Here is a 25,222-nt window from a genome sequence, read left to right as displayed (position 1 = left end):
ACAGAAGAGAGAGAAAGAAAGAAAGTACAGAAATATCCATGTAAGAAAACTGTGTTGGAGGTAAGGAAAATGTGACTGTGAGATGCAAATGCAGGTAGATCACAATGGTGATATCCTGTATTTTTTTCTCAGTGCCTATAGTTAAATGTGGACGTGACTTATAAGAAGGAAAATACTTTGCATACATGCTTTCCATTTTCTGTTCTTTAATTGGTGATCTATTTTGCAAAATATAATGACAAAGGAAAAGAAAGGGCACATAAGGTGTAAATGTCCATCTAAATGTCTCTTACTTGAAAAAAACAGACAAACATTTTGCAGAAGTAATTTCAGTCATTTGAGTCCTTTCTGGTTAATTGTCATTGTACATCACCTCCCTGCGCAGCTACCTTTGGTCTCTTTGGTGTGAGATAGGAAAAGAGCTGAAGCATGTATGTTCAATTTGCAACTACAGTATAACAGAAATTTTGCAAAATAGTTGTTCAAGCACATCAGGTTCACATCTTGCTCCTTTGGCTGCTTCCTTTAGCTCAGAGGTTCCTTTTTTAACCATTGAGTTATTCTTTACAGAAAATATGGAAGTAGAAACTTCTCCGCATGTAGATGTTGCTTTCTGCTATAGCACATTCTGCACCTTGATTTCCAATTCCATGTGTTCTGCATAGTAAAACACCATTTGAAAGGCCATCACAAGTGTGGACAGTGTTTTAAAATGTGCTTTACCAGCATCCTCTAGTAGATATATGTTTGAAGTAACTGCAGGAAGATGTTTCCCCGTATTAATAGTATGTACTGTAAAAAAAAAAAAAAAAAAAAAAAAAGCAGTATTCTATATCTTGCTGAATTCTTGCTTGCATTTCTTTCTTTTTAGAAATGTTACATCTACTTATTAACTTTGAGAACTGAATTACTTTTTTTTTTTTTACTTTTCTCTGATTGCCTGGTTGCTAGAATGCTTTGTTGTAATTGCTTTTGTCATAGCCAAAATTTACATGTAAAATACATCGATAACCATTTACTTTGATCTATCTGCAAATAATTGCTCTGCAGTTATATCTCACTGAGATGCTTGAAACTTTGGCTCACATACGTATTTATAAAAGTATTGCTGTTAATAAAAAAAATAGCACAGAATGGTAAGTGGCTGTCTTCAAAACAGTAGTGCTTAGGTGTTTACTGTAAGAAGATGAGGTAACTAGATAGAGGTCAGAAGCATCAATAAAGACTTCCGACTTTTCAAGAGAGGTATGTAGAATTCCTATTTTCTCTAATATCTCTGTTTGAAATTACAGGCATTAAAAAAAAAAAAAAAAAAAAAAAAAAAAAAAACAACCCTAACAATAAAAACAATAAAAAACATGAACTGTGCCTATCATGAGTTGTAATGGAAAATTCTGTCCAAAAGTTTGGGAGCACGATCTCATGCACTGATGTGCAATGTTAAGGGTCCCTACACATCGTATCTGACACGGGTGTACCACCTGCATGTTGGAACTAGTAGAATGTTTGTGTGTGTGTAATCTTTTTTGCTAGATGTGAAGGCTGGCATTCTCTCTGTATTACAGAATCACAGAATGGCCCGGGTTGGAAGGTACCTGAAGGATCATCAAGCTCCAACCTCCCCACCACAGGCAGGGTCACCAGACCAGGTTGCCCCCATCCAGCCTGGCTTTGAACACCTCCAAGGGCAGGGAAGCTTGTGGTCCACCTCATAAAATAAGTGGATGAGATAAAGCCAAGAGGGGACAGTCTTCAGAATAGCTTGACCTAAGTAGAACTGTTTTACCATTGCCTGCTGCTGCGGTCATCTGAGCAGCAAGGGGCTTCTGCGTTGCAGATCCACTGATGCTTTGCAGTTACACTTCTCCAGGCTTTTTTCAGCTCAAGATAAGTTGTCTCTGCAATTGAGCTTGTTTGGTAGTGTTGTGTTAATCCTGACTGTGTTGTCACTGCCATTTTGTATAGGTAGTAATTACCTGACAGTAGGCAAATGAGGCCGGACTGAATATTTTAGGTCCCTTTTCTGAGCTAAACGTTTATACCTGTGCTGCACAATGAACGGAACTTTCTGCTTGTTGGGAAAAAATACCTGTATTGTCATGGGGATAGAATAATTTCTGTTTTTGTTAGCTTCCCTATGCCATAACTCTACACTGTCAGATATAGATCTTCTATTTTTTCATCTCCTTTCTGAGGATATCCAAAGATAATGGCATTGCCTGTCTGTTTTTAACAGATGAAAGCTGACAGCCTTTCCTATTCATGGATAGGATATACATGTGTATTTCCATTCTAATTTGGATCCTGTGCTCTTCATGTGTCTCTCTTCCTCATTCTTCTCCCAGTTCAGCAATGCAGAATCTCTTACTGAGTCTCTATCTGCCCTTTTCACCTATTTTTCTCCTTTTTTTCTATTTTGTTCCCCATCTTGTTTTGCTCTCTTTTCAATTGTACCCTTTCCTTCTTTGAAGTGAAAAAAGTTGTGTTCTTCAGCAGGTTTTAGTTTTCTTCCTTCTGTGAGGACATAAGCACAACACAGGAAATGTGTAAGGTGTAGGCAAGTACAGACCAGCAGAGTTTCTATGACTTTGGCAACGTTCTGAGCAGATGAAGGGTTTCCTCAGTTATGTGTGGCACACAGGTATGAAATTCCCATAGATTCTTCTTCCATCTGCCTATCTGGGCATGTGTCAGCTCTTGGCATCTGTTTTTGTGAAGTGAAATGTCAGTGTTTCCCAGAGCTTGGTGGTGTGGAAGTAGCTCCAGAACTGTGCAGGGACCTGCCTCCTCGGTGCTGTGAGGGGTTGTCCAGAGGCAGCTGTCCCAAAAGTGGCAGACTGTTTAGTAGAGCAAGTAATCAAAGATTGTTTAACTAGACAAATTCATTACATCCATGATACAGGTAAATTCCCAAGTGTAGAGTCAACCAAAAAGTATGCAGAACTTCTGTCACTGATGCTTTACCACTCTGAAGGGATCGTTGTTTGCCAGCTGCCACCAGATTTAGGCTATGTCTTTGTTCTTCATAGCCTCACTTGGCATCCATCACTCTACAAGCTCCTTCATCCTCTTGAGCCAAAATGCTAGCTTAGTCCTGTATATAAGTCTAAGCCTTATCCCTCTGAAACAGGGCTTTCAGCTGAAAGCCATTTTCTTTATAGGGAGATACGGATAATGTCAAGTTTTTCAGGTGTCTATGCTAGACAGTGTTAGACACTGCTTGTTAACAGCAGCTGTTGTCATTTGTTTTGTTTTTAGACTTCTTGGTGTCTCATCTTCCACTCCATGTGTCACTCTTGCATGTACGTATTTATCACGCGTACCAACGCACCAGCTAGATTACTTCAGTAACGATCTTTAGCTGATTTCCTGTTAGCTTCTTGAACTAATGGCTTTTTCTTACAAGCATTTGGATAATCCTGTGCCTTGCATGAAGACTGTTCTCACTGTCATTCACCATTTTTGTTACCTTCCGCCTGCATCTGCAGTGAAGGGACATCTGTCTGTCAAAGGGGCATTTGTCTGTCATGTGTCTCCTCTTGCTGCCAGAATGATGAGGAGGGGGTAGGCATGTAGGATTGTCTGAGTTGCAGTTACTTGTCTCAGTTTTCTTCATGCCCTTTATTTGGTGATCCTAATTAAATTGTTCAGGTCTGCAATAGAATGATCTTACAGTGGTATTATATTGCAAGCAAACTGAAGTCTGATCTCTTTATTTATTATAAATCAAAAGCATGGCAGGACAGTCCCAAATATTGATGGCTGTCCCTCTCCAGTTATCTAGCTTAACATCAGGTTGTTTTCTCCGAGGAACAAGATGTATCAACGGTTGAGGAGGTAATAACTGTATTCTGGTAACAGCTACTGTTGAAAGTCAATTTTCTATAAATACTTGTAAAACATAGGTGCTGCTCAATATACTGACTTTTTTTTTTTAGTTCAGGGTGATATAACCATCCAATAGCAAGTAAATTCTTTTCTGACAAAAAGATATTAAATTGATTTAATTAGGCATTCCAGCTGTTTAATATCAGGTAAGGCATATCAGAAACTGGAGTGTCGTGTTGTGTACATTAAATCACAAGAACACTCTGTTCCTGTGAAGGACCTATTAATTTGATTGCTCTGAAAAAAAACAGTTTGGTTTATGGAAATTATAAATGTTTGCAGCTAATGACTGTATTTTATCCTGCTGGGATTTTGTTCTCTTTTTAGTTAATGATTCTTAAAAGTATATAGATTACGTAAGAGGGATGGAGTTCTTATAGTGTGATTCATGTTTTTTTTTTTTCCTTCATGAATGCTGAAATCTCTTTCAACTTTTGAAAACTGTGATGTGGCTTATTAACTGAGCTACAGCTAGCACTGTATACCTATTCTAACCAAGTCATAATGAAGTATTGAGAAGTAAAGATAGTCCTTCTGAAGGCTTCTGTGTGAAGCAGAGATTCTTATCAAGACCTCTCAAGAAATCAGAGACCTCTTTCATTTGTAGGAAAACTTACACTCGTTCTTCTTTGGAAAAGCTGACAGGTTCTGGTCTGTTTTTAAAGTTCAGCTGTGTCAGGCTGTATGTAGTTCTGCAGTGTGCTCACCTACTACTTGTGCTGGTGGATATTGGAGAACTGTCTCCTTTTCTGATTAAGTGCTATTCTCATTGTTTTCACTGTTCTGTATATGCTATTATGAAGCTGATCTATATGGTAGTTCCTTTACTCATAGTTGTAGCTCAAGATTTTGCATTTTGCCACATTTAGAAAAAAAAAAAGCAGCTAGTTGAAGGGGAGAAGAGGATGGTGTCTTAAATATTGTTTATTAACCTGTATATGGGGTATCTTTTAAAATATGTGTAAAAATATTCATATTGGTGCAATTAATGTGGATTAATGCCTTTACTTTCTTGGGAGCAAAAATGTTCAGGGATGGTGTATTTGGCTACAAATGTAGCATGTGGCTACAAATCACTATTTTAAAACACTTATTCAAAAATGTTTGTGTTGACATTTAAAAATTCCATGGCTGGTTTTCCGTGCCTGTGTGTGTGTGTGTGTGTGTGTATATATTCCTTGCTAAATATACTATGTTTCTTAATGCCAGTCATATGCACTGATGTGTTTTTAATTTGTTAAAGTTCAGTAGAAGTACATCATTTCAGATTATGGCCAAACTCAGGGTACTGCTGCTATCTGAATTAAAAAAAAAAAATATTCGGATGCTCATTCTGGTCTGCCTAACTAAATCTGACTCAAAGAACAAAAGTATACATTTCCTTATAGTAGTACTCTATCTGTAAGAATTAATGCTTATAGTTAGTAGTAACCTATACATATAAAGCAGTCGTGTGGTCAGAGTGTGATGTAACTTGGAAAAACAAAAACAACCCTGTTTATTTTGCTGCACTTCTTGGTGCAGTTCTACTCCAGTGGATATAAAATTGCAGTCTCACTTGAATGGCAACTAGACAGCAGCCATGAAAGGCAGCAGCTATTTCTTTACACACTGAGAGCAACTCTTTCCTATATTAGTTTCAAAATCTGATTTTACTGTATTATTCTTGTTTGTTTTTTTAAGCTTCTCTCTTGAGGCAGCTTCTCAAATTATATTTTATCTCTTGAAGTTTTCTCTGTAGTTTTAAAAGAAACAGTTGAGAAGACTCTTAAAAGGTCTGCAGCTTGTGTATTTTATAGACCATTTCATAAAGTAAGGTAATTCTCTCCCTTTCCATGTTTGCATATGCTTCTGAATGGTCTCTCAGCAACTTCTGCTCCACAGGAAACTGAGAACATTTAATCTAATCAAAGGAATTTCACTGATGTAGCAGTTGTTCTGTGCTGAGAATGGTACAAGAGGCTTTAAAAAAATATTATTACTTAACTGTTTTCCGAGAATAAAGTCAGTTTTCTATTAAATTCTAACTAAAATTAAACTGGAGGAGTCCAGGGACTTCTACTAATTGAGTCTTAACTTCTCTAAGGAAAAGTTGTGGGTTTTTTTAAGCCAAAATAGACTTTATTATTCAGCACAGTGACTTAGTGTCTCTCCTCTGAATTTAGATGTAATTTTTAAATTTGGTGCTTACATCAGTCTTCTGTATCCATTCTTGAGTGACTTTATTTTTCAGGCGTGCTTCATGCCAGAAAAACAAGTCACTGTGTAAATATACCTTAGGGAAGCTAGGCTGATAAATGTGTTACTGCAGGTCTTTCTCCTGAATTTATTTTGAACTTAATTCTGCTGCTGTTCCCCAGCCAGTTGGGTGCTGATTTTAACTTCATTCATCTGTCCCAGACTTACATGTCAGTTTTGTCACAAGTGCACTCACAAGTATGAGGTTATGCTGAAGTGTGTAAGTGACTGAAACAATGATACAGTGGATCTCTTGTTTAACAGGGATGAAAGGTCTGTCATGCTGCATCGCCTTACGTCGCCTTCTTGATCATCTTCCCAAAGCTGAAAGGCCTTTGATATGGTCCTGCACCACATCTTTATCTCTGAACTGGACATAGATAGATTTGAAGGCTGGACTGTTAAGTAGATAAAGAACTGGTTGTATGGTCATAGCCAGAGGGTTGTTGCCAATGTCTGTATATCTGGGTGGAGACTGGTCGTGAGTGGTGACTGCCAGAGGTTGATCTTGGGACCAGTACTCTTTAGCATCTTTGTTAGTGGCCTAAACCAGGCATATCCAGCCTCCGGGCTGCATCTGGCACAGGTTGCAGCAGAAGGTAGTTCATACTGCTGGGCCTTCGTGGAGGTGACTGCCCTGCTGAGTGTGAACCCATTGCTCAGCAACAACCAAACATTGGTACTGATTGCAGTATCTGGGCTCAGACGAGAGAATAAGGCAGGCTCAGTGCAGCCCTAACTCAAGTGATGACAGATAACTGTATGCGTTTTGATACACTGGCTAAACACAGTCCTGTGAACGTTGGAAAAATATGCATCTGTGCTACCCATTCTGATCAAGGAACTGAAGAGTAGGTTTCTAGATTGCTTATGAAGTCATCAACTTGTGTTTGCAACTCCATTTTCAGTCAGTGTAAGTGTGTTATCTGCAGATTTTCAAATGAAGTGAACAGAGCTGACATTATCGCTGCTTGTTGAACATTTATGGAGACCAGGCAGTGGATGTGAACACAGTGAGGCCATGAGTGGTATGTTTCAGCAGTGGTGACAGCAACAGCTGAGAATTTTTCTCTATCAAATAGAATTAGTGTGCTCATTGTATCTGTTGTATTTTCCATGGAAATAAATAGGAGACATTATTTTTGGAGCAGCCTTACATATGTATGGCCCAAAATAATAATTCTTCACTCAGTGTGGCCCAGGCAAGCCAAGGGTTGGGTACCTATGACATAAATGATGGGATCTAGTGCACCCTCAGCAAGTTTGCAGGTTATACCTACACTGACACAATAGAAGGGAGAGATGCCAGTCAGAGGAGCCTGGATGTGCTCAAAGAGTGAATCCATCTGATCCTAGTGAAGTTCAGCAAGGTCATGTGCCAGGCGTTGCACTTGGCTAAGGACAATCCCAGATATGAGTACAAACTGGACATGAGGCAGCATTGTTCACTTAAAGCCTGAGAAGCCAACAGTACCTGGGATTGCATCAGAAGAGGGGTGGCCAGCAGAAGGAGGGAGGTGTTTGTCCCACTCTGCTCTGCCAATGTGAGGCCCCATCTGGAGAATAGTGTCCGAGAGGGGCCTGTGGCACAGGATTGATGCAGGGCTGTTAGAGCAGGTGCAGAAGAGAGCCATGAAGGTGACCAGAGGATGGGAGCACCTCTTACGAAGAAAAGCTGAGTGATTAGGATGTTTTTTGCTTGGAGGAGGTCTTGGGGAGACCTAATTGTGGCATTCTAGTACTTGAAGAGAGCTTATAAAGAATGGGACTTGCATTTTACATAGCCTAATAGTTATAGGACAAGGGAAAATGGTTTTAAATTAAAATAGGGTAGATTCTGATTAGATATTAAGAGGAAATTCTTCACTCGTAGGTAGTGAAGCACTGGCACAGCTGCCCAGAAAGATTGTGAATGCCCCTCCCTGGAGTGGCCTTCAAGGCCAGGCTGGGTGAGATGCTGGGCAGCCTGATTTGGTGGGTGGCAGCCCTGCTCACAGCATTTGGAGCTTGATGATCTTAAATGGCTCTTCTAACCTAAGCCTTTCCACAGTACCCGTTTCTTTTTATCTCAGGGGAGTCCATGTGAAAACTGCACTTAGAATTGTGGGGAGTTCCTTCATGATTATTATTTGTTAGTTTGATTTTCTAGGTGAGTTTTTCGGGGTCTCAGGAATATTGGTGTTGCAATAACTGATTTAGTAAAAGCATCCTGGAAAGGTAGGAAAATAGGGGCAGCAAATGTGATTGTTGCAGATCTACAGACTAATTGTTGCAATATTGCTGGGAGGAACCATGACAGGGGATCAAGACCTTTTGAAAACTTGCCTGGAGCATTATCATTGCATCCACTTCAGGTCTGCTAAACACAATGTAATAACCTAGTAGAGAAAGAGACAGTATTGGACTCGATTTGTTCTTGTCTTTCTTATAATCTTGTCTTCTTTGTGCTAGCAGCAAGAATATTTGCAAGCTGCCACTCATAACTTCAAAACAAAAGTTGTGTTCAGCTCTTGTAGTTGTGTGAGTCATCCACCACTGATGTCACTGGACTGCAAAACATATAGCACACCTTTGCAAAGGCTTCACAGGGTCTGAATGGGAATGCTAAGTGGCTGAAAACTACCAGTAACTGTGATGAGTTTAAGCATTCAGGCTAGAGACACCACAGGGTTTTTTTTTTTTTCCTTTGCAAGTTTTAACAAGACTCAGACAAATACAGAATTGGTTTAAAAAACCTGTGTAAAGAGTACCTGGAAGAATTCTATGTCTGAAAAATTATTGCTGCTTTTTTTCCCCTCTATTTCTGTCTCTTTCCATTCATTCCATGCTTTTTGCTTTTGGTCTACCATGTTCAATCAGTACAGTTTATGCTTGTGGTCAGCCTTTTAAGCTATTCTCCATTTTCCGAGTGATGTTTTCTGGAGTTTCAGACCAATAAAGTGGTTGGTGTGACCAAACTCCTCTTTCAAATTCAAAGATAATTCTCACCCAGCAAGCTTGGGTTATTTGCACCTCTATTTGTATCATTCCTGTAGAAAACAGGTAACACTTCTACTGATCTCTTTTTCCATTTGTATGTGACACTGTTCCTCTTGGATCATGCTTCCCAATTCTATGAGTGATGCTGCTTGCCTTACTTTCCTTACATAAATCTTGGCCACTGTGTGTCATTTGAGTCCTGTCATTCTATTTTCCATGTACTATCAAAGACAAATACAGAAGAAATTTTTCCTGATTGTATTCTTTGCTTTGTTAATCAACCATCTATCCCAGAATGCAGGAGTAATTGTTAGAGAGTAAGCACTATGTGTATTGCTATCTCAAAGTGATATGCGTTAAAAGCCTTAGGACCATTGTCATTTTGAAGTTCCTAAAGTAATGGAGCAGAGCTCTGTTTCTTGGCTGTAAGATGTCTTCAACCTTGCAACTGCAGCTGACTGTGTAGATGGAATGATAATCTCCCAAAAACTACTGTTAGCATTTAGAATTGTGATTATTAACACAAGAATTGAAGCCTTCTTTGGCTATGTGCAAATACTATTTGTGCTCTTTCTATTTTGTGCGCCTTTGGGCTGTTATAAAATAATGAGAAATTTATGAGGCCACTTCACTTTGTAAAAGGAGGGCTTGTTAGCAATTTTTCAGAATGCACACATGACGTCAGTTGTGTCAGGGATCAAATGTTTGTTCTTTCTGATTACTGGCCTAATATCAGTGATTTGGAAAAGTCCCATAGTTCTTAATGAATGAACACACCTACAGTGCAGTAGAAAGTTTGCACTGCTTTTATAGGTAATGTTTGGAAAGATGCAAAGAGATACTTCTGTGCTTTTGGGAAGAGTGAAGTCATGGCTTTGGGCAAATAAGCTCTAAATTTGAAAATTTATGGAAGAAGCTAAAGATAAAAACAAACAAAAAAAGAACTCTTAGAAGAAGACATTCAAGTTACCTGTGAGATCTAGTATTTCAAAAACAAAGCTTTGTTGTGTGAACACTGTATGCTGTATTTCAAACAATTTGTAAACCATGCTTAATTTCACAAATTGGCAGTCTTATTTCCATTGTTTTTCAGCAAGTTTCCATCTGAAAAATAGAAATTGGCTATTTTCAAACAAATAATGTGATTTGTGGTAGAAAATAGAGTGTGCAGCTTGTGCTGTTGTGGATTTTTTCTGTGTGGTAATTGCAGACATAGTCTGTTTCACTCTGGAAGGCAGTTTATTGCAATATGAGCACCACCTTAAACGGAAGAGGGCAGGGCTTTTGTAAACTGTCAAATCTCTCTGGTAGTCAAACTGTATTCTGAGCATTTTTAAACTTCAATGGAAGTGATATTTGCTGGTATTATACCTTCTTATGTGCTTTCTCTTTCTGGAAGCTAAGGCAGATAGATGATGTGATGCTTCTTGCAGTAGATCTAAGCATTATGAAAGAAACATATCATTTTGAAAACTACTCTGATAAATCTCATATTCAGCCTACAAACTAATACCATTTTTCTTATTACTATCATTTTTTGTCTGTTTTAATCCAGCTGTTATACTGTGTTCTTGGAAATGGGGAATAGTGGGGGAATCAAATAGAGTATCAGAATCTCAGTGCTGTGCTCAGCTTTCTTTCTGATACTCTAAAAATCTGTCAGCTCATTTAATACAGAGTGAGGTATTAAGCTAGGTAAATGAGGGTGGCATGAGTAGTTTGGCAGCTTTATGACCCTTTTTGCTTGTGCTTTTCTCTGTGGCCTTTGTGCTGCACTGTCATTTTGGAGGCCATGAAAAGAGTCAATTTTTTTTTCCATTTTATTTTAGATATGCAGTTCACTCTTTCGCTTGCTGTGTTGTTTGCATGCCCCTATGATTTTTCAGACAAAATAGCAGAAGTAATTAGAAAAACTTGTATGTTAACTGGAGACTGAAGCTGCATAAAATGAGGTGCATTTCCTTAGGAATAATTCTTTTCTGGAGGGGGCAAGGTAAGAGGCATAACAGACTGTACATTTTCTGATCTGGTTTTTCAGCTCAGTGTGGCTCTTAGCTCTTTATATTTTTCATCCTAAAAATGAAATGAGAAACCTTTTCAATTTTTCAGTAATGCAGAAACCGTTACAGTACTACCACAGATTTTACCCAGAAGGTGTGACTTTCAGTCTCATCTAAAACCGCTGTAACCAGTTTGGAGGTGAGGAGGAAAACTTGCCAGGATAACAGAACTAATTATTCTTTCTCCTCATTCTTTTTCTGTCACAGTTCACACAGTGAAACTTTCTGGTGGATTTCTTGCAGGGTAAATCAGTGGTATCTCTGATGCATTAAAAGTTTTCCTCTAATTTTGTAGCAGGTTTCTGGAAAGACAAGAAGTGATCCTCCATGCTCCTGGGAAGAGCTGAAGCCATGGCAGTTAAGGCCAGATAGGTGTAAGATTCTGATTGTAGTTCTTGAATTTTCAGATTTAGTAGAAAGAGTTTTTCAGAAATTAATCTGTTTTCAGAACTTCTAATGGTTTTTTTGTGCATTGCAGTATGTTAAGACTGACTCAAGATATAGTGGTTTGTAAATACTAGCTTTTTTATTCTGAATATTGAAGGTATGTAGATCTACAGGAATGTTTGATCTTAGGTGGCTACATGATTTCTGTAATGGAGTGAGTCCATTTCACAGACTGGTATGTGGAATACTTAATGCAAAAACAAAAAAAACACTTGCTTATATGTGTTTACTTATAACTGAATGGCCACTGAGCAATCTCATTTTTTTTTTTCTTCAGGGCTGTTTGTCTCTTCTGACATGTGAAGAGCTTTCATTGAACTGAAAATTTTAACTATTTGGTGATGGGGTTAACTTACGATAGCGATTGAGAAAACTGTAGTGTGTCTCCTGTGTTGCCTGTCGTCTTTCGGCAGTAAGCAAATTATACTTTCTTTCAATTGTTTGTTTGCTAAATGGCACAATACCTAGCACTGCTTGCAGAGTGTTAAGAGAAGCTCTGGACTGTCCATTCACCTTTAAACAGAAGCAATTAAATAATGGGAAAAATAAAACCCCTAGAGAAACTAAAATGTACTTTCTATCTGGGAATAATATGAATTTTGACAAGTTCTAACAATTTAGGTCAGACTTCTCACTTTGTGTTAAAGTTTCATCTACCTCCTGAGTGTTCCGAAAATAGCATAATGCAAAAAAACCTTTGAGGTCCCTTCTTCAGTTCCTGTTCCCAGGGACATCCATGTATGCTGGTATTTTTAACTTGCTTTCCTATGGAAACAATGTATGTACAAAACTTGTATGCTTTAGTGGAGGATGTCTTGTGTGAGAGCCAAGTTTCTTCCTTTGCACATAATCTTAAAAATAATCCTACTGTTCAAATTCTGCTGCAGATAGAACAGGAAAGGTATTGTCAGTTTTGGTTGACCACTGAACAAATTCTGATAGTGCTCCAGAGTTCTATCAAGTTTCATGGAAAAACAGGCAAATTGAGATGACACTTAATAGAAAAAAAATGCTACTGATTGATGTACATATCACATTGATTGTCAGAGAATCCAGATAGAAGGTAGGTTTTGTAACTGCATCATCTGTGAGAATTTTGTTCAGTGTTTAAGAAGGTGTAAGCTTCAGTCTTGATCATCTTCATTCCCAAGCAGGAAGGAGAATTAGCTTTAGTAGATTGACATTATTAGTGTTTGTTGTTCATGGAGCCACTCTTCCCCCTAATTTCCCTCTGTGGTAGTGCGAAAACATAGCAGTTCATGAAAGTCTTTTGTAGAGATTCTGCTATCTTGGACTTCCTTGCACTGACTGTGCTACCTGTTAGATGGCAGTCTCTGAAACTGAGAGATGATAGAGAAATGAAAAAGCTGCAGGTAGTTGCATTTGTTATGCCTGTTGTCTGGTCAGTGAACCTTACTGTTAATAACTCGAGGGTTTGGTGAAGGAAAAGATAGATGAAGAAGGTTTGAAAGTGGAAAATGTGTTATGAAGAGGTGTAAGTGTAGCATACTGCTGTTGGTTGGTGTCAATGAGAGGTGGAATGCAATGTCCTGAACAATTTCTGGGCATTTGAGATCATCTCAGGAGAAAAGTACGTAGAAAGAGAGTGGCTTGTAAGTGTTGATGACTTTCTTCCTCTGTGGACCATATTTGTTTTAGAAGTTTTTCTGCTTCCTGCATTATTGCGTAACAAAGATTTCCAATTTCACCCTGGAGAGGAAGACCGTACTTTGATTCTGTTCCCAGCATGGCTTGGTGAAAGTATGATACCAGATAGATCTGCAGGTCTTTGTACTGAACTGAGGAAGTGACTTGACAAGGTACATTTCACACAATGAGGAAAAAGTATGATGAGGTAATTTTTACCTGTAAAAGAGAGTTTGCAGTGAAATTGTTGTGATATTCTTAGTTATGTTAACAGATGCTGCCTCAGTTTTATAGCAGAGGAGTGGCAAAGATCAGCAAAGAATTTGACTGTGAGAATGATTTTCCTTTTTAATGGAATACATAACAAATGCTGATTGTAGATTTAGAAATGCCTATAAAACAAATATGTAAAGATTTTGTCTTTACATGTTTTTCTGACAAACTATCGCTGTCAGGAATGTAATCTTAACTTGAAAACTTCCAGTTGTTTAAGGTGGATAAAATAATTATCTACACCTATCTGTACACTGTGCTTTTATGTTACTGGTCTAAAGCAGACGTGACTGCTTCTTGTACTCTTTAACTTCCAGTATTTTCCTTGTACCCACTGGGAATTTATAAAAGGCAAAACCAGATGACCCTTATTTGTTGTGTTTTTCACTCCTGATATTTAAAATGAAACATTATGCCAACCATGCCCAGCCACCCGCTGCCCCACACCATGGCAGCAGCTCTTCCCTTGAGCAGCCCGTCCTGTCCCTGGACACGCACCCATTGCTCACAACAACTGAACATCAGTGCGTGATGGGCTGGAACCAGGACATGGGGAGGACGCAGTGCTAACTCGAGTGACAGAAAATTATTTTATGCATTGTGATACACTGGCTAAACACAGTCCTGTGAACAATGAACAATAGGGAGCTGTGCGTTCCGTGAAAGGAATTTGAAAATAGGTTTCAAGAAGGATTGCAAAAAAAAAAAAAAAAACACTAATCAGTTATTCAGTTATTTTGGATTAGTTGAGACTCTGTTTTCAGTCAACATAAATGTTTTTTGGGAATTTTCATATGGAATGTATGGAGTTGCAATAAAAAAAAAATGTATTGCGTCTCTCTACTAGAGTTTTGTAACACCTGTCTTCCCAAAGACAAATATCCCTCCCTTCACAATCACACCTTATTCACATCATCCCTTTTGGGCAGTGTGTATATTCATGAACAGCTATTTTAAAGGATGTACTTGTTGCCCTCTTTTCTATGTTTGAATAAAAACCTTAAAAATTAAGGAGGGATTACTTTCAGAGCAACCTTTGTAAGCATAGCCCCTGTCTTCTTCCTTCAGTGTGGTCCAAGCAAAACAGATTTTCTTGTTTGTTTGTTTTTGAGACTGAGAGCAGTATAACCAATGCAATGCCTCACTCAAAACCTACAGAATAAAAACAGATTTTAACTATCAGCCCAGACAAGGCAGCAATTACAATAAGAAGCTGTTTTAAGTTGGCGTGGCTTTAAGTTGGAATGTGTGATTTATGTAAGAAAATGATAGGAAGATGCTGAGAAATGTGGTTTTTTTTTGAAAGAGGTTCTTTACCATAGAAAGCAAGCAGAACTAGATTTTTGTTTAATCTATGCATGAGGCCTGTAGGATCCTAATTACAGTATTTCTGATGGAAGTCTACTTTCAGTGAAGTTAGCAGAGATGCTAATGTTCACTGAAATTGAGCTAAAAGGTCATCAAACTGTTAGTGCCAGTGAAGTGGGCCTAAGCAACTCAGCTTGCATATAAGCAGCTATTTGCTTGCAATCTGTCAGAATGAATGCCTTCTGTCCTATAAGGAACATGGAAGGGTAAATGATATGAAATGGGTGGGCAGCTGAGGCTCACTGCTGCCCTGGGCTGTCAGAGCCCAGCAGTGGTGGGGAGTGTAGCCAGACTTGGACCAGGTGCTGGCCTGCAAACCTCATGTCTACAGTGCTGTAGGAAACCTCCTCAGAATCATGGAAATTGTGGTTTCTGTTAGTTAATAAGTGGAAGATTCACTGCTTTCTCTTTCCGTGCTCTGTAGTGCTCTTTAAACTTCTACTGGACTTTGTTTCTTTTTCATGTCATGAGGTAGGAATTCTGTTCCGAGCAGCTCAGCCCAGTCCTTCACTGAATATCTGGCAACTTTGCTTTCCTCCTAAGCGCCTGCCCAACCTTGCTATGTTGTGAGTGTGCCTTTCCCACACACATGAGGAGACCCAATGCATCAGCTATGGCAGTTTCCTGCCATTGCAGTTGGTCAGTCCATCAGTCAGCCACCATAGCTTGGGCATGGGTCCCAGAAGAATAAGCTGTGGCCTATCTTGCTGCTGCCAAAGCTCAGCAGAGCTGAATCAGTAGCTCTTAATACACACAGCATAAAGCAGCAGAGGAGGCACTGTGTCGCTGCTGCTGCAGAGCAGGGAGAAAATATGCCAAGTTACACTTGCTTTGCTAAAAATTTTTTGCATGGAATATGAGATGTTTGTCCTGTTGAAGGCCTTGAAAGAGGTTAAACAGCTGCAGTTAAGTTAGAATGGTGCGGTGTGTTTTTCTAAAGGCTAAGAGCTGAAATAATTGTAGGTGCCTCTAGGAATGAAATAAAGAGGCATAGGTAAGAAAAAATTACTTTCCTCATGGTGTGTGACTTTTCTTATTTGGCAGTTACTGTAGCTGGGATCTTGGTGTTTTCCTATTTTTGTCAGCATTACAGATATGAATTTTCACATGAATGAGTTGTTCTTAAATAATTTTCTATCTACAATGGGGACTAACAAGCTTTTTGTCCATGTCTGGCATGAGCATATCCTTCAGCTAAAGTTACTGAAAGAAAATTTAGGTTACTGCGTTCAGCGTTCAGGTTTGGCTTTTGCTGTGTATATTTGATAATACTTTAGCAAGTTTTGGGAGACATAGAAGACCTTACTATTCCAATAATCCTTTGGGATTGTTTGGAGGACACTGATTTGTGGGTTCTTTTTGGCAGTTGTACACAGGGGTCAGTGTGAAAAGAAAATCTTACCCTACCTACTGAAATTGTTTTAATAGAAGTTCTTGAAGGCTGTGTTTGTGTAATGGCAGAGCCACAAACATGGATCAGATGATGACATTAAATTTGTAAGCATGGACAGGCTAAATGAACTACAGGCAGTTCTAAAAGCTGTCAGAACTGAGTTGTCTTTCATGTGTGGGATGATGGCATTACGTATCCCAGTAAAGAAATACATTAATTGCTTGAAGGCTAAGATGTACAATGTAGCTAGCTGCAGCAGGAAAATACTAGTACCTGACAGGAGAAAGGACTTTTCTGAGGGAAGGTGGCTTTATTCTCAGAAAATCCAGTTTTCTGTGCTTCTTTTTTTTTTTATTTTTTTGGTCCTTTATGTACTTAACCTCAGGTATGATTTTTAGTCTGCATCCCTGAATGAGTGGAGAACACTGTTCAGAAGTCTTTTATGTTATGGATACTTTTCAGATAATTGGAAGATTATGGTGAATAAGGGCTGGTAGTTTTATTTTTTAATCAATTTTTATATTCATACAGTTTGTACTGATTAAGGGCAAATGAGGTTTGTTTTCTTCCAGTATAGTTGAGAAATTAAATTGAGGACTAGGTATACTGATATGGCTTAGAATAGTTGTGTAATATGGGAGGACAAGCTCATTCCAGAGAGGAGTCAAATAATACCTATTTAATATTTTGTCATATGCATATTAAAACCATTTTAACTGTGAAACAGCTCACCTCAACAAGATTACTCACAGAAGTTATGATGATAACTAATACCATTGTTAAAACATCCACAATTAGTTTATGTACAGCTATGCAGTATACATCCCTCCAAACTATCATGCCTATTGCTTTTTTTTTTGTCTTCCTGAGGGTTAGCAGTAAGGGCTATGCCATGGGAGTAGTTTAGTATTTAATTTTAAAACTCTTCTTCAAAGACATTGTTTAATTTCACAGTGCTCCAAGTCATATATATCTAGTGCTCTGTATAAATGTTTCATAGTGGTGGTGCTGGTGCCATAGCAGTGACATCTCTGGGTGAAAGGCAAGTTGGTCTGTACTAATTTTATCCAGTGTAACGTTGCTAGTTTCCTAAGTATATTAGGTGACCTATTTGTACCTAAACTACTGGTGACAATTCTTGAACAGTTTTGCGTCTAGCAGGATGCTTACCTGGGCTGAAGAACAATGGCAAAAAGGAGATCCTAAGCTGTTCTGTCTAATGTGCATCTGTAATGGCATAGTGATAAAAGATTTTTCTTTTAACAGATTCTGGAAAATAACAACACCAATGAGTGACTTGATCATTGCTGTCAGCTCCAGATGACCTGCCCTGTTTTTCAGAAGGGTATGTATACATCCATTCATTAAGGTGTTGGTAAAATCCAGTATCATTTTAAGATATGTTCCCGTTGCTTTTTTTTGTTGGGTTCCTTTGCATGTGTTTGTTTGTTTCTTTTATTTTTGCTTGTTTTACTTTGACAGCCACACTTAATGTGTCTTATCCACCTGATCTCTAACTTACTCCTTTGTTCTTGATCTAGCATTATTTTACAGCAAGACGAAATGCTGTGTCAATACCTTGTTGCTAGTTGCAGGTGATATGTGTGTCAATGTAGCGAATGGCTTCAGGTCTCTCATAAATGCCTCTGAATGTCTGGCTCACCAGCCTCTTAGTTTTGCCTGTCTTTGTTCCTTTGAACTTGCAGTCTGCTGAGGAGCAGGATTTGGTTGTATCTTCTTGCACAGCTGCATGCTGGTTTGGAGAAAAAGGTGTTCCTGTTGACTCAGAGTTGTGTGCTGGATATAGCTTGAATATTTTCCTATTAGTCTGCATGTAAAATCCCTCCCAAGGTGATTCTTCTGATAGTTCATTTTATACTGCACACTTGTAAGGTTTTGGTTGCACAATGGTTCAGGAGAGAAGACAATGTTCTTCTCTTATATGAATTTTTGAAGAAGGTTTAAAAAAAAATCTTCAAAATACAGTAGTTCAAAGACTGTATGAGTGTGACCAACTTATCTATTTTATTGAAATCTGTATGAAACAGAAGGAAAAATAATATTAGCTTTGGAAGAGAATTGCATATTTGACATAACTCAGAAATAAAATTCCTCTGAGTTACAATAAGTGCTGCATCTGGTCAGTCAACTAAATGTTATCCTTCGGTACTGCAGACTGCCTGGGAGCTCCTCTTGATTGCCAGCATACAGCATCTAAGAAATAGACATTGCTTTTCTTTAAAGAGTTTGCAGGTCAAGTAGTTTAGATACTAAGACAAGTTCATTAAATGATAGCTTAAACTGCTATTCATACTTGAAAGTCTGTAGAGAAAAGCTGTTGAAAAATGGTAATTTGTCCTGTAAATTCTGTCGTTACTGCCAGATGCTGTTACTTAAAGTAACAGTAGTCAAATTCACCTATAGAACTAACAATATATGTTGTGTATGCTGTGGTAGGCCCAGTGTAGTGTCTCCTGGTCAGTGGCAGAGGAACATGTTGGTGGCAGTCACGGTGGTAGCAATAGCAGCAGTTCCATCCCTGCCACTGTGAATGGATCGACATGAACATATCCAGTGCTTGAGCTGCTACTCTTGGCAGCTGATAACCCTTGGTGTGGAAAGCTGCAGTTGTTTTGTCTCTGTGTAGGCTATAGGTGAAGGCAGTGGGGCTACAAGAGGTCAAATTTAATTGAAGCATGCACACCTGGGTGGAGATAGGATGTTTACTTCTAGAAAACTGTTTATTTAGGGGAGGGCCATAGGCTAGATGACAATTGTTCAGTAGTTCAATGTTCATAGTAAAAGTATTTACCCTTTTAGTAAAGAAGTGATGAAACTGGCTCCTGCTGAATGTGTTGGTGGCCTGCATGGAGCTGGGATGTTATGTTGCTGCTCGCAGTGTCTCATAACAAAGTCTGGGATGCTTGCCTTAGAGCCAAGGAGTTTTAAGTATGTAAAGGTAGTAGGACAAGAAATAATCAGAAGTAAATAGGGCAAGGAATATAGTAGTGTGTTGTACTTGAAAACATATTGCTTTTTGTTCAAAGAAAGAAACATGTGAAATAGTCTGTGTAAAACATAATGAGGGAATTAACAATGAGTCTAATATTTCAAATGAAGAGTAAATTTTAGTTGCAGTAGGAGAACAGGACATGCCAGTACAGTTTGAGCTACCCCTATAAGAAGGAAAGAGGTTATTATAAACAAAATATTTACATTCTGCTCTTTGGGATGTTGTTTTAAGCAAGGTAAAGAGGAAAGCTTAAGATAACTTCAGTGGAAGAGAATTGTCATGAGCTGTCACCAATCTTGGTGGTTTGCTGTACTCTAAAAAGTTTGAACTTAGCGGAAGATGGATAATAAAATGCATGATATTTTTCCAAACACTTGTTTTTGCAAAGTATTTAATTTGTAACTTAAGCTTCTTTTACTAGATGTCGTCTGTTACTGAAAATGGAGATGTTACTGCTGGAAAGCCAAATGAAGAGAAAACGTATAAAAAGGTAATTAAGATTATAATCTTTTCATGCTCTTCCTTTTATGTTCATAATTTAAACCTGCTGTAAGTGAACTATACTTCAAAATTAAATATAAAAACAAGTAAAGCATGTTCTGTGGATTATTTGAAAGTATTTTATTCCTTCTGTGAAATGATAAGCTGATTCAGTATGGTTTTAAAGTATACATTCTTGATAGATTGCTGGAAATTCTTTGCTCTTAGCAACAGAAATACCTCTGTACACAAACAGTTGTCAGAAATTGAGTACAGCGAGTTCCCAAATGCTTTGAATGTTTATGCCGGATGCCTGAGTTACAAACTCACTTTAACACCTCTTCAGTGTTTGCTGCAGAGTGCACTTTTTTTTTTTTGTAAGGAAATAGTGGTGTTTAAGAAGTGACATATTTTGTGTAATATTGTACATCCATCATAGCAACATGAGGTTACTTAGAGATTGGTGGTAAGTGATATTTTTGGTTTTGGTTGTCTCTCAGTGGTTCTCTGGAAGCAGCACTGTTTAGAACCATCAGAAATTATTGGTAACTAAGGTGAGACATATATATGTATACATAAGTAAGTACTTACACAAGCCAATTTTTACTTAATGGATTTGATCACTTTCCTTGACAGATATTCTCTAAGAAGTAGTGATATGTTTCCGTAATGTAACATTGAGGTCCATGTGCTCCTACAGTATACATCATAAATTAGGGGATATTATTTCTCTGTCTTTCCTACAGCATTGCTGGGAAAGTCAAGAAGAGTAAGCTATTTCTTTTCCCACTCCCCACTCCTTTTGTTGGCAACTACATTTTAAGTCATTCTAGATTATTTTCTCAGAATTTTCTCAGAAATGAAAGGAAAACAATCTTTAAGAAAATGTGTGGTTATCTTTTTCAGTTAAAAATTGTCTTCAGTTTCTCTGCTTATGACTTCAAAATACTGAAGTCTTAACTTTCCACATCTAGTACTAGAAAGGTAGAAAAGCTATATGCCCATATAAAAATACTTATTAATGCAGTCTTATAACAGCCTGAGTAGACTGCAGAACTTGGTAGTCCCTGCACAGTAGGGGTTTGTATTCCACAGTAGGGGAACTTGTATTCCTTTCAGTCATCCTATGGGCCTTACTTTGTTCCCATTCAACTCTTAAGTTCACAGTATTCCAAAGAAAGCCTTGTAAAGATTTATAGCATGACACCAATTCTTCTGTAGTTTTATGAGAAATGCATCCACCACATCATACTGGGAGCTCAGTGTCATCTCCAAATTCTGCTCTTTTCCCTGAGCTTCCAATTGTTTGTTCATGGATCTTACAGCAGTTTAATTTCTGGTATTCATACTCTCAGTTGTTCTCAGTTAAAGATCCTCTGTTATGGGTACCCCATAGTTCAGTGTTATTGCATATTGTCATTTATGCTCCAGCTTCTGAATACTAATAAAAAATAATAAAGTTTAATCCTAAAACTAATGCATGAAGAATTTAATGATAGTGTGTTTTGCTTTTAGTTATGTATCTCTTCTCATAAGCCAAATTCTTTATAAGCCTTGCACTAAATTCTGTTTCTCACCTTTGCAAGATATTCCATATAACACCACTGAAGAGTTTTTTGTTTGTTTTTTAATAGAAGTTATTTGCGTTTGTGTAGAAAGATGTTTATGAGGTGAGGCTGGCAAGACCTGTGTTTGACAGCGGCATTTCATGTCATCTTCCATTCCAGATTTTTATGAAACCTTCACAATGGCACCACTTTCTGGTGAAGTCTTGTTGGCAGTTAAGACCCACCTATCTCTAACTGCTCACATCACTTTTATTTCCTTTTTTTAATTATTATTGTTCAGGTTCTTCAATCATGCTTTACTGTACTTAGTTTGGCAAAAATCACTGACAATTTTGTCCTTTGATTTCCTGTTATTCTCCAGAAATCTGGTTTGGGGAAGAGCTTAGTTTCTTAGCTAATGCTTTTTCTACTGCTTGGGCAGTTCCTGCTCCCATCTGCCACATCCCTCGATGGCAGTGGGACTGCTTAGGCAAGATGCTCCCATTGTTTTCAGATCAGGCCAGGATTGCTAACTCATTTTTATTGCTTGGAGACCTCCTTTCCACCTTTTTGTTCTTGTTGTTTAAACATAATCAAAGTGGAGAAACATATGATGTTTGTCTGTTCATCTTAGAACAGGCAAAATACAGATCTTGACTTCAGTTTTGCCAGTTTGGGCTTTGGCTCTGCTGTGCGTTGGCCTTTCATATGTTGCTCCAGGGCAGCTGTGTAGCTGTTTCTTAAAATGGAACTGGTGTCTGTCTTTGATCTGGAATATTTGTAGCAGTGATGTGCTGTTCTAAGGAGGTTGCATTGATTGGTCTGGTAGCCAAACAAGTTGCATCATGAGATGCATGTCTGGAGCAGTTCAACAAAGCAATAAAGAGTATAACTAGAGAACGAATGGGTAACCAAAATGTAGTTCAGAAACACTGACGTTATAAAAGTTTTGTAATGCCAAGATTCCCTTGGTGATTCAAGGGATTTCTGATGACAGTCCTAGGAGTTAATTGTCCTGAAATGAGCTGATAGTTTCTGTCTCAGCTTTAAGGTCATGCTTCCAACACAGAGGGTTTAATGAAGGAAGAGTCATTGTCATCTTCCTGTGTCTCTTGCTGAGGGCTGCACTGGTTCCATGTGAAGACTCAGGAGCAACTTTATCATAAGCCATGTGATCTGATCTTTTAAGTTTCCTTGAGCTTTTCAGTCTTCTCCCAGAGTGAAATGCTGTAGTGTGCCTCTTTACCTCTATTTCCCAGCTCTTGCTGTAAAGCTAAAAACAAATGAAATCCTTATGGATAAGTAATGTTCTGATACAACTTTGCTTGAAAGGTTACTATTTCCTTACATAATGATGGGGGAGAGGGGGAATTTCTCTGTCTCATCTGAAGACTGAACTATCACTTTGTCCTGAATAATTTTTGCTTTTTGCCTAGTTGCATTGTGTCCACTCATTTTTCATAATAGTGTGCAAGGATTATGTCTGTACAGCTTTCATCACACTAATGTGTCAAGTGCATACAAATCGGAAAATTAATACATGGAAAATGTCTGATGTAAAATTCAGTGACTCATAGGAGAAAGTTAAATAAATGTTAGCTTTGGAGGCATTTTCCATTTGTCATCTCCACTGAGAAAGAAACCTAACAAATCAATACATATTAAACAATGTTTTTGCTTGATCTGGAAATGTGAAGAAATGTAAATATCCCTTACTAAGAACTGCGAGTAATTTCTTCATAAGGAAAACATGGAAGAAAATTAGAGAGAAAATAATTGCAAACACATGACTTTTGTTTTCATCTATTTTATATATGTTTAAAAACATTTTTTCTTGGAGAGAGGTAAAGGGAGCTTACATCTGTTGTAGACAAAACTACTTTCTTTAGCACTTTACTGTCAGGCTCATTGACATGAATAATGGTTTACTAAAATGTTTGTCCATCTCAGGACAAAGTGTATCTTAACTGTTGTTAAGATAAAAGAAAAGGTTTTTTGTAGTGGCAGAAAATGATCACCATCTTTTCCTTGTGGGTTACTCATCCTTACTTCCAAAGACCCTGGAGCTGATGTAGATACTGCTTTGAGTGCACTGACTGAAGTAGAGGTAGGCTGTGCAGTTTTATCTAGTGAATTTGGACAGCTGGAGAATGAATTAGAGCTAAGGCTCTAATTTGCTCCCTTTTCTGCTGTTTCCTGTATAGCATGGCTCATCATGCAAATGCTGTCATTCAGAACACCACCCCACACTCTTCCTTCTTTAACCTCAACTTCTATTGATGAGCAGTGTCAAGCAGTACAGGGTATAGTGTAGGTCCAATGGGAGAGCTATCCTGGCTGCGTTCCCTGCCCACTCCTTGTGGACTCCCATCTTCTCACTGGCAGCATGAGAAGCTGAAAAGTCCTTGGCTTTGTGTAAACTATCAGTGTGTTAACAAGACTGTTTTCATCACAAATCGAAAACACAGCACTGTACCAGTTATTATGAAGAAAATTATCTGTGTCCCAACCAAGGTCTGAAGAAATCTTACTAATAATTGAGAACTTTATTTCTGTGGTATTTTGGTTGTGTATTACCAGTGTGTTCCAAACATGTCGTGAATCCATGTAGAATGATTTTAAAAGGTATTATAAACATCTGTGATAATGACTGTTTTTCACTGTTTTTAAGTTCATCTCAATCAGTTAAAAATAAACTTTCATTTTTACGAAGAAGCTCGTTCCTCAGAGGGCAGTGAGTCACTGGTACAGGATGTTCGGAGAGGCTGTGGATGCCCCATTACTGGAGGCGTTCAAGGCTAGCTTGGATGGGGCAGCTGAGCTGGTGGGTGACAGCCTTGCCTATGGCAGGGGGGTAGGAACTAGGCGATGTTTAAAGTGCCTTCCAAGCCAAGACATTTTGTGTTTTCTCCAGGAGGAAATCTGACTTCAGGATAAAGCTAAGAATAAGTTAGCCTATAGTCCTGTTCTATTTATGAAACTTTAGATACTTCCAGTAGTTTCTTTATAATTTTGTTTAGTTCAATTAAAATAGTGATAGATTTCTTACTTATCGGAATTCTTGAGATCTTTTCTTCAGTTTCCTTCAGCAGTTATGTTTTGACCCAAATCTCAGATAGAAGAAAATGTGATTTGCCATGCACGTAAACACTTTAAAGATCCAGGATGATGTCTTGATTTACTAAAACCTTGTTAAAAGCCTCGCTCAATCATTGCTAAGCATCCTAACTATACAGTTTCTGGAATTCATAACTATATCAAGACAGTGGCACGGTTGTAAGTATGCAACAGTCTTTTATTTTTTTCCTGATATTTTACAGACTCAGTTATCAGAATCTGCTGACACTTGTGCAACTTTTTCATTGCAATGTAATCAGTCATATATAATAGTTCCGTAAGCTGCTTCCTGACATTCAGTATACTGATAGAAATAATAAGGCATGAACAGATCTCTTGAAGCACTTGAAAAGTGTAGAAGAAAATCAGACCATTACGCATAATGTTCTTATTCTGGAAACCTGTTACCAGTTTTCCAAAATCTCTGCTTGTAATCCACAGTCCACCACAGATGCATACTTGTTTGGCATGATTATTTCTTATGGTAACATATTTTGCAGTTCTTCTTAGTGTATTACAATTAGCACCTTGCCTTGTTCAAAATTGGCTATCTGTGGCATCAGTCACTTTGCCCAGGAGCAAAGGGAATTTATCTGAAAAAAGAAAATTAGCTGCCTATTGTTTCAGCTTGCAAAAGTGTGTTAACAGCATTGCTGCATGACTGTTAGCATTGGTTTATGTCCAAAGACCAATGTGTGTGGGTAGAATTGTTCTGCCAACATTGTAACTTTTCTACCAGAGCTGCACTGGAACATACATTTTCAATAGCATA

General features: G+C 38.2%; 1 protein-coding gene across 8 annotated transcripts in view; it reads left to right on the top strand.

Moving 5' to 3' along the window:
- PIP5K1B (phosphatidylinositol-4-phosphate 5-kinase type 1 beta) overlaps window positions 1-25,222 on the top strand; it is a 95,064-nt gene that overhangs the window by 18,179 nt on the left and 51,663 nt on the right. For 7 of the 8 annotated variants that reach the window (XM_090131471.1, XM_090131473.1, XM_090131474.1 and 4 more), the window contains exons 2-3: window positions 17,560-17,638; window positions 19,728-19,796. In XM_090131471.1, coding sequence (XP_089987597.1) covers window positions 19,728-19,796 — 69 coding nt within the window. In that variant the 5' untranslated portion in view covers window positions 17,560-17,638. Of the gene's footprint in view, window positions 1-17,559; window positions 17,639-19,727; window positions 19,797-25,222 lie in introns of those variants that run through there. The other variant, XM_090131470.1, reaches the window with a different exon arrangement.

This window comes from Phasianus colchicus, chromosome Z (genome assembly GCF_987193195.1).
Source record: "Phasianus colchicus chromosome Z, bPhaCol1.hap1.1, whole genome shotgun sequence".
NCBI classification, from domain to species: Eukaryota; Metazoa; Chordata; class Aves; order Galliformes; family Phasianidae; genus Phasianus; species Phasianus colchicus.
This window is presented reverse-complemented; position numbering and strand designations above follow the sequence as displayed.